Source organism: Zalophus californianus, chromosome 8, assembly GCF_009762305.2.
Source record: "Zalophus californianus isolate mZalCal1 chromosome 8, mZalCal1.pri.v2, whole genome shotgun sequence".
In the NCBI taxonomy this organism is placed as follows: Eukaryota; Metazoa; Chordata; class Mammalia; order Carnivora; family Otariidae; genus Zalophus; species Zalophus californianus.
Genome location: NC_045602.1, coordinates 23,745,109 through 23,758,201, shown reverse-complemented (window position 1 = coordinate 23,758,201; position 13,093 = coordinate 23,745,109). Strand labels below are relative to the sequence as shown.

General features: G+C 36.0%; 1 protein-coding gene across 7 annotated transcripts in view; it reads right to left on the bottom strand.

The window, feature by feature from the left end:
* The window catches only part of SPDYA (speedy/RINGO cell cycle regulator family member A), a 33,562-nt gene that overhangs the window by 511 nt on the left and 19,958 nt on the right, over positions 1–13,093 (bottom strand). For 5 of the 7 annotated variants that reach the window (XM_027622874.2, XM_027622872.2, XM_027622875.2 and 2 more), the window contains one exon: positions 6,870–7,164. In XM_027622874.2, the coding sequence (XP_027478675.1) occupies positions 6,870–7,164 (295 nt within the window). Of the gene's footprint in view, positions 1–3,732; positions 4,091–6,869; positions 7,165–11,147; positions 11,180–13,093 lie in introns of those variants that run through there. The other 2 variants (XM_027622878.2, XM_027622877.1) reach the window with 2 other exon arrangements.

Below are 13,093 nucleotides of genomic sequence, written 5' to 3'. Positions count from 1 at the left end.
AACAAAGAGAGTGGTTAGGTTATTGTTTAAATGTAGATGTTTTATAGGTTTTAAAGGGTAGTGCCTGGGAAGATAAATGCTGCTATTCCTGGGTTTATCCCTTAGGCTAGAGCTATTTAAAAAAATACATATACTCTAAATAACATTTTACATATTTTTCATTATGTGAAAAATTTTAACATAAAATCTCTGCTTTTTTAGACTATAGTCTAAAAAAAGTCTAGATATTAAATAATCACACAAATATAAAATTAAAATTGTTATAAATGCTCCACAAAGAAGTACAGAATACTATAATAGGGATTTTGCTCTGGTTTAAGTAATTACCTGTGCAAGTGACAATTGAGCTGAGACCCGAATGGTAAGTACAAGTTAATTATAGCAGGGAAAATGAGAACAAAAAGGGCAGCGATGCTGGGGTTGAGTGAAAGAGACTGGAAAAATAGGTAGGGGTCAGGCCATGGCAGGATCTTGTATATCTCTTAAGGAGTTTGTCCATGCTAAGAAGAATAGGGTCTCACTGAAGGATTTAGTGAAGTGACGGGCAACATGTTCAGATCTGTGTTTTGAAAAAAAATCACTCTGGTTGCATTTTAGGAACTGATTGAATCATAAGCAGAGTAGTCTTCTGGTGTCATATTTCTAAATGGTAACTATCTGAACACTCATACAGTAATAATGGCTTTATAGTTTTCATAACATTACCAGATATCTAGAAGCTCTGAAGTACATTTTAAGTTCTGTCAAGAAATACTTCCTTTTGGGGCGCCTGCGTGGCTCAGTAAGTGAAGTGTCTGCCTTTGGCTCAGGTCGTGATCCCAGGGTCCTGGGATTGAGCCCCACATCGGGCTCCTTGCTCAGTGGGGAGTCTGCTTCTCCCTCTCATGCTTCCCCTGCTTGTGCTCTCTCTCTCTCTCTAATAAAAAAAAAAATACTTCCCTTTCTTCTGCCCTTCTATTTAACCAGTAATAAAATTCTGTCCTTCATGGATTGTTTTGAATGCAAGCTCTAATTGTACTACTTGGAGAAGGGGCTGGCTTAAGAGCAAAGAGAAGTTGTACCTTCTACTCCTATTTCTTTTTTTTTTTTTTCTTAAAGTAGGCTCCATGCTGGGCATGGAACCCAACGTGAAGCCTGAACTCATGACCATGAGATCAAGACCTGAGCTGAGATCAAGTCAGACACTTAACCTACTGAGCCACCCCCAGTTGCCCCATTCTACTATTTCATGTAGAATAATTAGTTTCTGTTCAGAAAGTACACTGTGCTCAATAGATGTTGAATTGAACAAGACTTCTTTAACAGTGTCCATTCTAATATTAAGCTAAATTGAAAACCAAACTACATAAGCAAATAAGCATTTATTTATATGGTTAAAGTTCAGCTTAAGCCCTTTCTCCATGTCTCCACTAGAACATTAAGCATGTTTACAGTCTTGCTTATGGGACACATGCAATCTTCTAAAATTAGCTTCCTAAATGCACATCTGGCTTTCATCTACCATACTGTAGACTCCTCCAGATTTGTGACTGACTCAACTGTCCTCCTAGTACCTTCTAGAGGTCCTACCTTTTCCACTCAGTAAATGGTCAGTAAAAGTGTGCTGATGGCTATAAGCCTATACTTGATCATGTTGTTTTATCTGTTGACTTGGTTCTAGGGAGAAAGTTAGGAATATAGCTTACGGACTGTGGGAGAATTGGAGTTTGAACTCCGTACTTCAGAGGCAGTGGGGACGCCTGAAGATTCTACAGTCATGTAAAAGGAGGTATTTTTTAAAAGTCTGTAAGCAGTGTCTATGAGTATTTAAAGGAAGGAAAAAACAAGTGAATTAGAAATTAGGACACATAGTATACCTTATGAGTTGATTGGTAGTAATCTACAACTATGAGGTGAGGAAAAGGGGCAGATGTAAAAAATATTGTGAAGGAATAACCAGATGATTCATTGGATATAGAGAGAATGAAGCTATGTATTTCCAAAGTTTTATGTTTACCAGTAGCCCTCTCCCTTCCTTTGCTAGGCAAAGCAGGACTTAGTCAATGCTCAGCTCATATATTACTTCCTCTAAAAAGTCTTCAACAGGTCTCTCGCCCTACAAAATTAATTCTGGGATCTTTGTGTTCCTAAATGTTGATCATATAATTAGCATTGCCCTATTACATCATTAATTTATAAGCCCTCATTATGCCTTAAGTATTAGGATTTTAAATCTGCATGACTAGAACAGTTGTAGTGACTGAAATAAGTTCAGAAAGGGATTTTTTTTTTTTTGAGGAAAAATTATTTGGTTTTAGATTATATAACAGTTGCAGTGTTCCATGCCTGCCTATGTGATCCAGGAATAAGCTTTGGTATATTGCTTTTTTCCTTTGGCTTCACTCTGAAATCTGAGGCGTCCTCTGCATATTCATGTTTCAGATTAATTTAGGTGTCATAAGGCTTAAAACAGCATAAGGTAAAGAGAAAGTGTCATTTAGTATAAAAATAGGCTATATATTCAGATAGAACTGGGTCCTATCTTGCTGTTTTTGTTGTTGCTGTTGTTTTACCTTGCAACTGTGACTTTTCTGAGTTTGTCACTAAAATGTACGTCATGATGCCACTTAAAGATTTCTTGAGGAGGGTGGTCAGTGTTAAATGAGACTATCTTTGTAATATGCCTGGTACAAGATTGGTGATTGTGAGGTACATAAGTTCGTAAAGAATGCCTTATTTAGGGGCGCCTGGGTGGCTTAGTCAGTTAAGCATATGCCTTTGGCTTGGGTCGTGATCCCAGGGTCTTGGGATCGAGCCCCGCATAGGGCTCCCTACTCAGCGGGAAGCCTGCTTCTCCCTTCTCTCTCTGCAGTTCCCCCTGCTTGTGCTCTCTCACTCTCTGTCAAATAAATAAATAAAATCTTTTTTAAAAAAAGGCCTCATTTATCTCCCAACCTTGTCAAAATAACAACTGTTTTGTTCCTAATGAATGTCATAAGCATGTTTATGTAAAACTTGTTTTCTGAACATGTTTTGAGAAGAAATTTTTAAAGGTAGAAAAACAGGTTTTTACCTGAAAAGCAAGGAGTTGCTTGTGTCTGAAGATAGAAGCATTGATAAGCATTTACTGCTTTATTTTAGCACAGAAGTCTGGAGTACAGTATCAGCTCTTTGTGTCTCTTGTAGAATGATGAATTGAGTTTTCTGCAACCATAAGCCATTAGGTGATTCCGACCACCTTATGTGGACTGAAGGAAGAAAATTTTGCTAGCAGAGGTCACTACTGGCAATCAGCAGCTGCTGAGGCAGTAAGAGACTGACCACTGCTCCTGATAATATTGTGTTACCCTTAAATGTCCCCACACCCCCAATAAGCTCACTTCCAATTAAGCCTACCGAAGGAAAATGAATGTATATGTTTACTGGTCAAGTGTATGTATGATCAGTTGTTTTTCTCTATTTTGTCTACCCTGTGTCATTCTGAAACAAAAGGTTTTACATTTAATACTCTGAATAAAAGAGGAATGAATAAATACTTGTTCCTTCCTGTACGGGATCTGTGTATATCCTAAACCAGGGATGGGATGAAAGCACAGTTCCATTTACAACTCCCGTAAGTCAAGTGCTCCACTTCTCATCCACAGTCCCTCAAAGTCATGCTCGTTTTTTCAAAGCAAACTGACTGGCAGAGCCCCTTCCTCCCTGGGTGCCCTGTGCTGTCCTGTTGAGATATCAAAGCCTAAAATACAGTGTTACTACTCTTGATATCTACAGGCTCCAGTCTGAGTAAACCATAACTACTTGTGTTCTGCTTTCTATAAATATCTGTTCAAATTGTGGCTAGAATTGTCTCCCAATTCACTCCATACAATCTTTCATCAGGAACTTGGTTCTTAATACTTTCACCACCTCCTCAGTCCTTAGTGGTCTACCAAAAGACTTCTGTGGCAGCTTATTTTCACCACCGAAGGTAGGGTTTCATCAAGGTGGGCAGTAGAGCGTAATAGTTAGGAATTCAGGCTGTAGTCTAGAGTCAGACAGACCTGGGTTCAAATGTTGCTCCGCCACTTTGGGCAAATGATTTAACCTCTCTAAGCCTCAGTCTCCTTATCTGCAAAGTAGAGATAATAGTATTTATCGTAGGGTTGGCTGTGAACAGTAAGTGAGATTATCAATGTAAAATGTTTAACATATTGCCTGGAACATTTTAAACATCTAGTAAATCTTACAAGAATCAAAGAGTGCAGGTAAAAATTGCTGGGATAGAGGGCAAGGATGCTAAAAGGCAATTTTTATTTTATAATTTAGCCTATGGTAGATCCTACTTACCTTCAGATAAAAGTGAACCAATAAAAATTATGCTTGGAGGTGTTGCAAGGGAAGAGACTAAACTGTCAGTCAAATTTGTTTAGTGATTACTAAGGCCAGGGAATGGAACAATGACTGAGATGTGGTTCCTACCCTAAAGAGTCTTAAGAGTTTAGTTTCTCTTTTAATAAAACTTCAGTAGCCACTGTTAATCTCATAAGGATACAGCAAAAATAAATATGTGATATTCTGAAATACAGGTCTCATTATAGAATTTAAGAAGAACCATAAGAAATCTGTCAGTCCTATATCTTACATGGGTGAAAATCTGGAAGAAGGGCTTTATAAGAAGTAAAAAGGATCACTGCTAGTAGAGTGATAACCTTTATAAATATAATTTGAATGAGAATTATGGTGTGATTGACTAAATATTTCAAGTTCATATGATTTTTTTTATTTTCTAATTAAGGTACCACTGTTCAAAGTCATTTAAATTCCAACAAAAATGAAATGTGCAAATAAATTAGGATACTCATACCATGTCATGATTAAAAATCAGGTTTCCTAAGACTAATGACATGGGGAAATGCTTTATGATAAAGTGAAAGAAAGCAGGCCTAGATATAGTATACTTCTAATTTTTTAAAAATAGAAGATAGAAAAGTATATAGTGTTACAGAACTATAATGATCAAAACAGGATGGTATTTGCATAAAACTGACCCATAGAGAAATGGAACAGTATAGAGAGCCCAGAAATAAACTCACACATATGGTTAATTAATGACAAAAGAACCAAGAAGTGGAAACAGATAGTCTCTTCAATAAATGGTATTGTAAAAACTGGACAGTCACATGCAAAAGAAATGAAGACCACTGTGTTATACTATGCACAAAAAGTCAACTCACGACAGATTAAAGACTTGAATGTAAGACCTGAAACCATAAAACTAGAACAAAATGGGAGGACATTCATCTTGCCAATGGTTTTTTGGATTTGACACCAAAAGCAAAGGTAACAAAGCAAAAATAAACAGTAGGATTACATCAAATTAAAAAGCTTCTGTACAGCAAAGAAAACCATCAGCAAAATGAAAAGGCAACCTATGGAATGGGAGAAAATATTTACAAATCATATATCTGATAAGGGGTTCATATCCAAAATATATAAGGAACTACAACTCGAGAAAAAAAATCCAATTAAAAAATGGGCAGAGGAAATGAATAGACATTTTTTTCAAAGAAGACATATAAATAGCCAACAGTTACACAAAAAGGTGTTCAACAGCACCAATTATCAGGGAAATGCAAATCAAAACCACAATGAGATATTTCATGCTTATCAGAATGGCTATTATCAAAAAGATAAGAAATAACAAGTGTTGGTGAGGATTTAGAGAAAAGGGAACCCATGTACATGTTGGTGGTAATGTAAATTGCTACAGCCAATACGGAAAAACAGTATAGAGGTTCCTCAAAAAAACCCACAGAACTATATGATCCAGCAATTCCATATCTGGGTATCTATCCTAAGGGAAAAATCAGTATCTCAAAAAGTTATCTGCACCCTCTTGTTCGTTGTAGCACTTAGCAATCGTCAAAACCTGGAACAACCTAAGTGTTCATCTGCTGATGAATGGATAAAGAAAATGTGGGGTGTGTGTGTGTAGACTAACATTCAGCCATATAATATCATTGGAATGGAGTATCATTCAGCTGTAAAAAATAAGGAAGTCCTGCCATCTGTGACAACATGGATGACCTTGAGGGCATTATGCTAAGTGAAATACTTCAGAAAAAGAAAAATACTGTGTGATCTCACTTATACGTGGAATCTAAAAACAAAACAAAAAAATGAACTCACAGATACAGAGAACAGATTGTTGTTTGCCAGAGGTGGGGATGCACATTGGGCAAAATGGGTGAAGGTGGTCAAAAGATACAAACTTCCAGTTACAAATCAATCTTGGATGCAAAGAGCAACATGGTGCCTATAGTTCACAATACTGTATTGCATATTTGAAGGTTACTAAGAGTATATCTTGTAACTTCCCATCACAAAAAAAAAATTAAATTATGTGGTGATGGACTTACTGTGGTAATCATTTCCTAATACATCAAATCATTATGTTGTACACCTAAAATTAATACAGTATTATATATCAATTATATCTCAATTTTAAAAAGTGTATAGAAGAAAACCAGTAGTTAATCACTGATAAAGATTACAAATATATTTTCTTTTTGAAACTTCTATTGAATGAAACATTTCAAAGAAAATGATTCAGGGTCTTCAAATACTTAATACTTTAAAAATACTTGAGACCCAGGGTGTATTAGGTTTTCAATTTAACATAAGTCACACTAAAAATCTTTTAGTTTAGATAAGCTACCCCAAAAACAGATACTGACACAAGACAAAAACTGAAAAGGAGAAAACTTTCAATACTAATTTAACTCATTGTTCTAGTATATAAAATTATTATGTACCCCTGCCTGTAAGCACTGACCACAGGTCAATAAATAATTTGGATTTGTTAATAACTTGCATAAATCTAATTCTGACATATTACTAAATCATACCTTGAGAATAGCTATAAGCTTGAGAAGGATCGACTACCATGTCCATTGAGAAGGAGTTGTGTGATTCCTGAGAATGTTTCTCCATCACCTCTACTGTATCACTGGATGAAGATGATGAAGACAATCCCAGTCTAACATATCTTCCTTTTTTACCACAGAGTGAACAATCTACTGGTGTGGCACTAGGTCCCCTGGGCAGTTGAACTTCATCTCTGTTGTAGTTTCTAACAGCTCCACTGTGATGCACAGAGCGTTCCCGTTGCCATATATAATGGGTTGGAGCAATAGCCATAACCTACAGTGGAAAGCTTTCTTTTAGAATTTTAATAAGATTTTAAAATTTGGTAAAATTAAGTACAAAAATATGACTCACACCTATCTCTAAAACTAGATCTAAAAACCTAAGTTACTGATGTTAAAAAAAAAAAGACCTCTCCAGATAAGACAGTATAGGGTGTGTGTGTGTATAAAGTGATTCACTGCTTGAATCCTTAAGACAATACAAAGTACTTAAGTTATTTCAAATATTTCAACCTTACAGGTTTTTCAGTTCTGAATATTGTAAGTTTGGGATAGATAATACAGTTAGTCCAAAACAACACATAATTCTTAACTTTGGAATATATTTGGTTGGAAATAACATTGTTAAGTTTTCTAACTATGTATGTTAGGCTAATCTTAACATGTTTGCACTTATGTCAAGGGAAAAGGTGAAGAACATGGGTAAGTTACTTAACCTCTCTGTTCCTCAGTTACCTTATCAGTAATATGGAGAAAATAATAGAGTCTCCTTTAGAGGGTTTTTGCAAGAATTAGATGAGGAATTAATTATAAAACACTTAAGATTCATTGCTACATGTTGGGCTAGATAAAATACCGCCTTTTGAGTCAGGATAGCCTTAGTTCCCTAACGTGGCTCTGCCACTTACTAAGCTGTAGGATAGTGGGCAAGTTACTTAGCTTTTCTGAGGCTCAATCTCTTCATATTTAAAATGGGGATACTATCTGCCTCATAGGAGGGTTAGAAATGTATAAAATCCTTATCACATAGTAAGCAGCTGGCAAATGACAGTCATTTAAGAAGTCAAAGTAGGGAAATACACCTACATATGTTGACCCCATGAGGTCTAAAATTTCTAAGCAGAGTGTTAGAATGTTATTCTAAGCAAAAATGTTTAGTTGCCGTTATCAATGATCAAAGTAAATGAGAATTGTAGCAATTTGTTAGTTAGGCAGTGCCTTATTAATGCCTAAACCAGTGATTTTCAACTTGTTTCAAGAGCTCTGAGTTTTCATAGACTATATCAGGGGTCCCAGGATGGACTATGGGAAGACCAATTTTTAGGGGATTGTGTATAAAATTTCGCTTGGAAAGAAGGCTTTTGTTATTAAAAATGAAAACCTTAAACCCCCAGATTGAGACCAGTCCACTTAGAAAACAGGGTACCCGTGGACTCCCCCCAAATAATGGCATAAAGAATGCTAGCTATGCTGATTTTTTAAAGTATATTTTAGGATTGAATTTATTTTATAATCCACTTCTTAAATCCTTCAAAAAATTTTTCAGCAAACATGTAATAAAGTAACAATTTTTTGAAAGTAGATGTAAAGATATTAATTCTAACAATAAATATTTCCATAACAATATAAAACTAGGTTCAGAGCTACCTGAAGTGAGAAAGTAGAGTATCAGAATTTCTTATTCCTTCCATATTTATCTATTTCTTCCTCAACACTTGTACATCTTTATTTCCCATTTCTGGAATGTCCTCTCCCTTTTGTCTTAGTATTGCTTTTCCTTCAATGCCAAGCATAAGTCCCACCTTTCTAAAAACTTCAGTTTTTAGATTGTACTGTTTTATTGTTAATGCTACATTAGGACTTTAGCATGTGTCTAGTACTCAGATACATCTTTTTATGAATGTGACCAATCTACTGAAAGTCCTCTGGGCAGGAATAGTCTTAAACACCTCTCTATCAAATGCCTTCCACACAATATTATGTAGTCATTGTATATTTCTTATTGATGATGAAAATAATTAAGAATTAGAGGCCACTGACATAAACTTCCAACATGATTTTTTTAAGAATCCTGTAGCAAAGTCTAGTGAGAAAAGCAGAGAAAAATAGGAAGCAAAGGGCACAAAATAGGTTTAGTAAGCCGTTCTTTGTATAACAAACTAGGTATGTCTCTCTAAATGCTAACCCAGCTAGAAAAATGCATGGACACATGCTTGTGTACTTTTAAATGTATGTTTGCATATATTTTATACATACAAATATTAGATTATTGTGATAACAGCAAATTGCAACGAAAACTGGAAGAGGGTCAAGAAAGTAGGATTTTGGTCTTAATTCTATTAGTTCTATGACCTTGGCAAATTACATAATCTTCTGGGCTATAGGTATCTTTCGTATAATGAGAAAACAGGTCACTTACAGTCCTCAAATTCTGTGATTTATGAAAGTAACTTGTTTTGTTTTTTAAAGATTTTATTTATTTATTTACTTGACAGAGAGAGAGACACTTCGAGAGAGGGAACAGAAGCAGGGGGAGTAGAGAGGGAGAAGCAGGCTTCCTACGGAGCAGGGAGCCTGATGTGGGGCTCAATCCCAGGACCCTGGGATCATGACCTGAGCCGAAGGCAGACGCTTTTTTTTTTTTTTTAAGATTTTATTTATTTATTTGAGAGAGAGAGAGAATGAGAGATAGCATGAGAGGCAAGAGGTTCAGAGGGAGAAGCAGACTCCCCGCTCAGCAGGGAGCCCGATGTGGGACTCGATCCCGGGACTCCAGGATCACGACCCGAGCCGAAGGCAGTCGATTAACCAACTGAGCCACCCAGGTACCCTGAAGGTAACTTCTTTGAAGCATTAATAGCACTTGATCTACTACAAATGTTATCCTAGTTTTTATCTTATTCTGTCATTTTTAGTGGTTTATTTTAGTGTCTTTGACGGATGTTCCAAAATTTAATACTTGGCCCTGTTTTTCTCTATATACTCTACTTCTCTTTGATCTCAAGAGATAGTATAGTGTAGGTGTTAAAAACACTGACTTTTCGGGCGCCTAAGTGGCTCAGTCGGTTGTGTCTGCCTTCAGCTCAGGTCATGATCCCAGGGTCCTGGGATCGGGTCCCACATCGGGCTCCCTGCTCAGTGGGGAGACTGCTTCTCCCTCTCCCTCTGCCTGCTGCTCTGTCAAATAAATAAATAAAATCTTAAAAAAAAAAAAAAACAACCACAAAACTGACTCTGGAATCAGACTGCCTAGGTTTGAATACTAGTGTGCTGCTTGACTAACTGTGTGACCTTAGAGAAGTCATTTAGCCTCTCTGTGCCTGTTTCCTCTTCTGGGATTATCTAGCTAGCTGTAAGAACTATTGTGAGTTAACACATATGCAGTACCTAGAACAGTACCTGACAAGTGCTCCCAAAGTATTAACATTATGTTCACCTTGATGTCTTATTACTCTACCAAGCTTCAAACATCACTTATATGTGATGACTCATACTTAACTCATACATGTTGACTATTCACTTATCCAAATATCACCTTAAATTCATATGTCTGATACCAAATTCCTTATTTTCCCAATAAACCAGTTTGTTTCTTTAGTGATTCCTATTTCCATTATGGAATCCATCACCCTTTCTGTTCTACAGATTTGAAGCTCTGAAAGCTCACTCTCCCATGGGCCCTATATCCAACTGGTCACCAAGTAATGACAAGTATAATTTCATAACATTGATTTTTCTTTGGCATCGCTATCTTCAGCACTAGGTTTACACCTTCCTTCCTGAACTATAGCAAGTTTAACAGTTTCCAGTACCTTCCCCATATTGGATATCTGCTGCATACGGTCATTGGATTATTTTGTTCAAAACTCTGTTTATATCACACCTCTGCTTTCTAAATTCTAACCTGGAATCAAATAGTAGCAAATCAAACAAATCAGCTCTGATGATACTGTGCCATCTAGGCCAGAGTACATAATAAGAACAGAGAAAACCTTCCTCTTGATAAAATTGCTACCCTCCATCAAGCATAAAGGGACTGGAAGTGGAGTCTCTTTCTCATCAGATTGGCATATTCCATAATCTGTGAACCAATCTAGAAATTAAGCTATCATCAATCTAAATATGTTCCACCTGAGAGGAGCTGATGTCCAAAAAGGTAAACTGATTGTAAGAAGATAATAAGATCAGAATAAATAGGGAAATTGTCTTTACTCTTTTCTGGAGAAGCCCTACATATATTTTTCAATATAATCATACCTCATCTCTTTCCAAAAAAGGATTTGAGGCAGCTGAAAAAAGTAAAAAAAAAAAAAAATTCATTAAGCTAGGACCCAAAAGGGAAACTTTGGTTAAAGGGAAAAAGCAGACATGCCGGTAGTAAAGGGTGATAGAATTAATGTAGTTAGGCATAAAACTTGGCTCTTAGCTTCTTTGCAGCAACCAACATTAAAAAACAGAGACAAATTAAAAAATTCATACTATCTGAAAGGAGAGAATAAGTTTTTTGAGAGTGGTATATAATGGAAAGATTGCCAACTTTAAGTACTACCTGGCCCTACTACTTATTAAATGAATGACCATGGAGAAGTTACAACCCTTCTAAGCCCCAGTTTATTCATCAGAAAAATGGAGAGAATACTTATGCTATTTAAGTCCTTTTTTTTAAAATGCTATTTAATTCCTGAGAGAAAATAACACAATAGACACAAATGTGTTTTCCAATTAACCAATATAAGCAGTGGGAAGCTAGCTGTCAGAGAAAACAGAACACTGGGAAGTCATTAAATGTGAAGTTCTGGGTTTACCACTTAGTTGATGTATGATCTTGAGTAAATCTCAACCTCCTCAGTCCTCAGTCTCATCAGATGTAAAATGAGAATGCTACAACCATCACAGGTATTTTTGTGAGGATAAGATAATTTACATGAAAATATTTATGAATTTGTAGAGCATAATGCAAATGTAAAGTATTATTATTGTAAACCAGTTTGTAAATACTATCATAACTTGGGCTTACTTTAGGATGAGACTAAAGAAATGGGTTGGCAGTATGTCAATACCTGGCTCTCAATAACAAACGCATAGAATACTTAACTAAATTTCTAACAATACGTCTTGCCACTTAAATGCATCAAACTTCAGTGCAAGGATGATATAATACTTCTTTATAACAACCCCCACAACACTGAACTTAAGTGTCTTACTCCTAAGTTAGCTGTTAAATGAATAGTTAAGAGAACAGGATAAAGTCTAGGTAATTTCCTTTCCTATATACCACCATGATTCAACCGTACCTGGTTGGAACAGCCATAAGAAAGCCTATCTACCTATGTGCCCCTGTTGTAAGAGGCAGTACTAACTCAGCCTAGTGAAGAAATTTTATAGTTTATTGTTTTACTACATGGATAAGAAGGTATGAAAAAGAATTGCAAGCTTTAAATTCCATTCACTCTGTCAGTCAGCAGTATTTACTGACTACCTACTATGTGTGTGGCATGTAGTTCTAGGGATTGGGGGTGTACAATAAGAAAATAAAGATCATGCCCTCTTGGAATTTATATTCTAGCAGGGGGAATAGACATTAGCAAGATAGGTGAAACAGAGTATATTATATGATGGTTAAGTGCTATGAAGAAAACTGGGAAAAGGAATACAGAGGAATAGTGGGAGGTACTACTTGTTATTTTAGCAGCTTTATTGAGCTATAACTCAAATACCATACAATTCACCCACTTAAAGAATACAATGGCTTTTAGTATATTCAGAGTTGTACAACCATTACCACAGCCAATTTTAGAATATTTTCATCACTCCATAAAAAAGGAAATCACACCCCATTCCTCCCTCCCCTCAGCCTCTGGCAACCTCTAATCTACTTTCTCTTTGGATTTGTCTATTTTAGACCATTCATTTAAATGGAATCATACAATATGTGGTCCTTTGTGAGTGGCTTCTTTCACTTAGCATAATGTTTTCAGGGTTCATCCATGTTGTAGCACGTAACAGTACTTCATTCCTTTTAACTGCCAAATAATATATCATTGTATAGCTATACAATATTGTTTATCCATTCATTTGTTGATGGACATTTGGGTTTTCACTTTCTATTACAAATAATGCTGCTATGAATATTCACGTACAAGTTTTTGTGTGGACATAGCTTTCTTTTCTTTTGTGTATATAACGAGGACTGGAAATGCTGG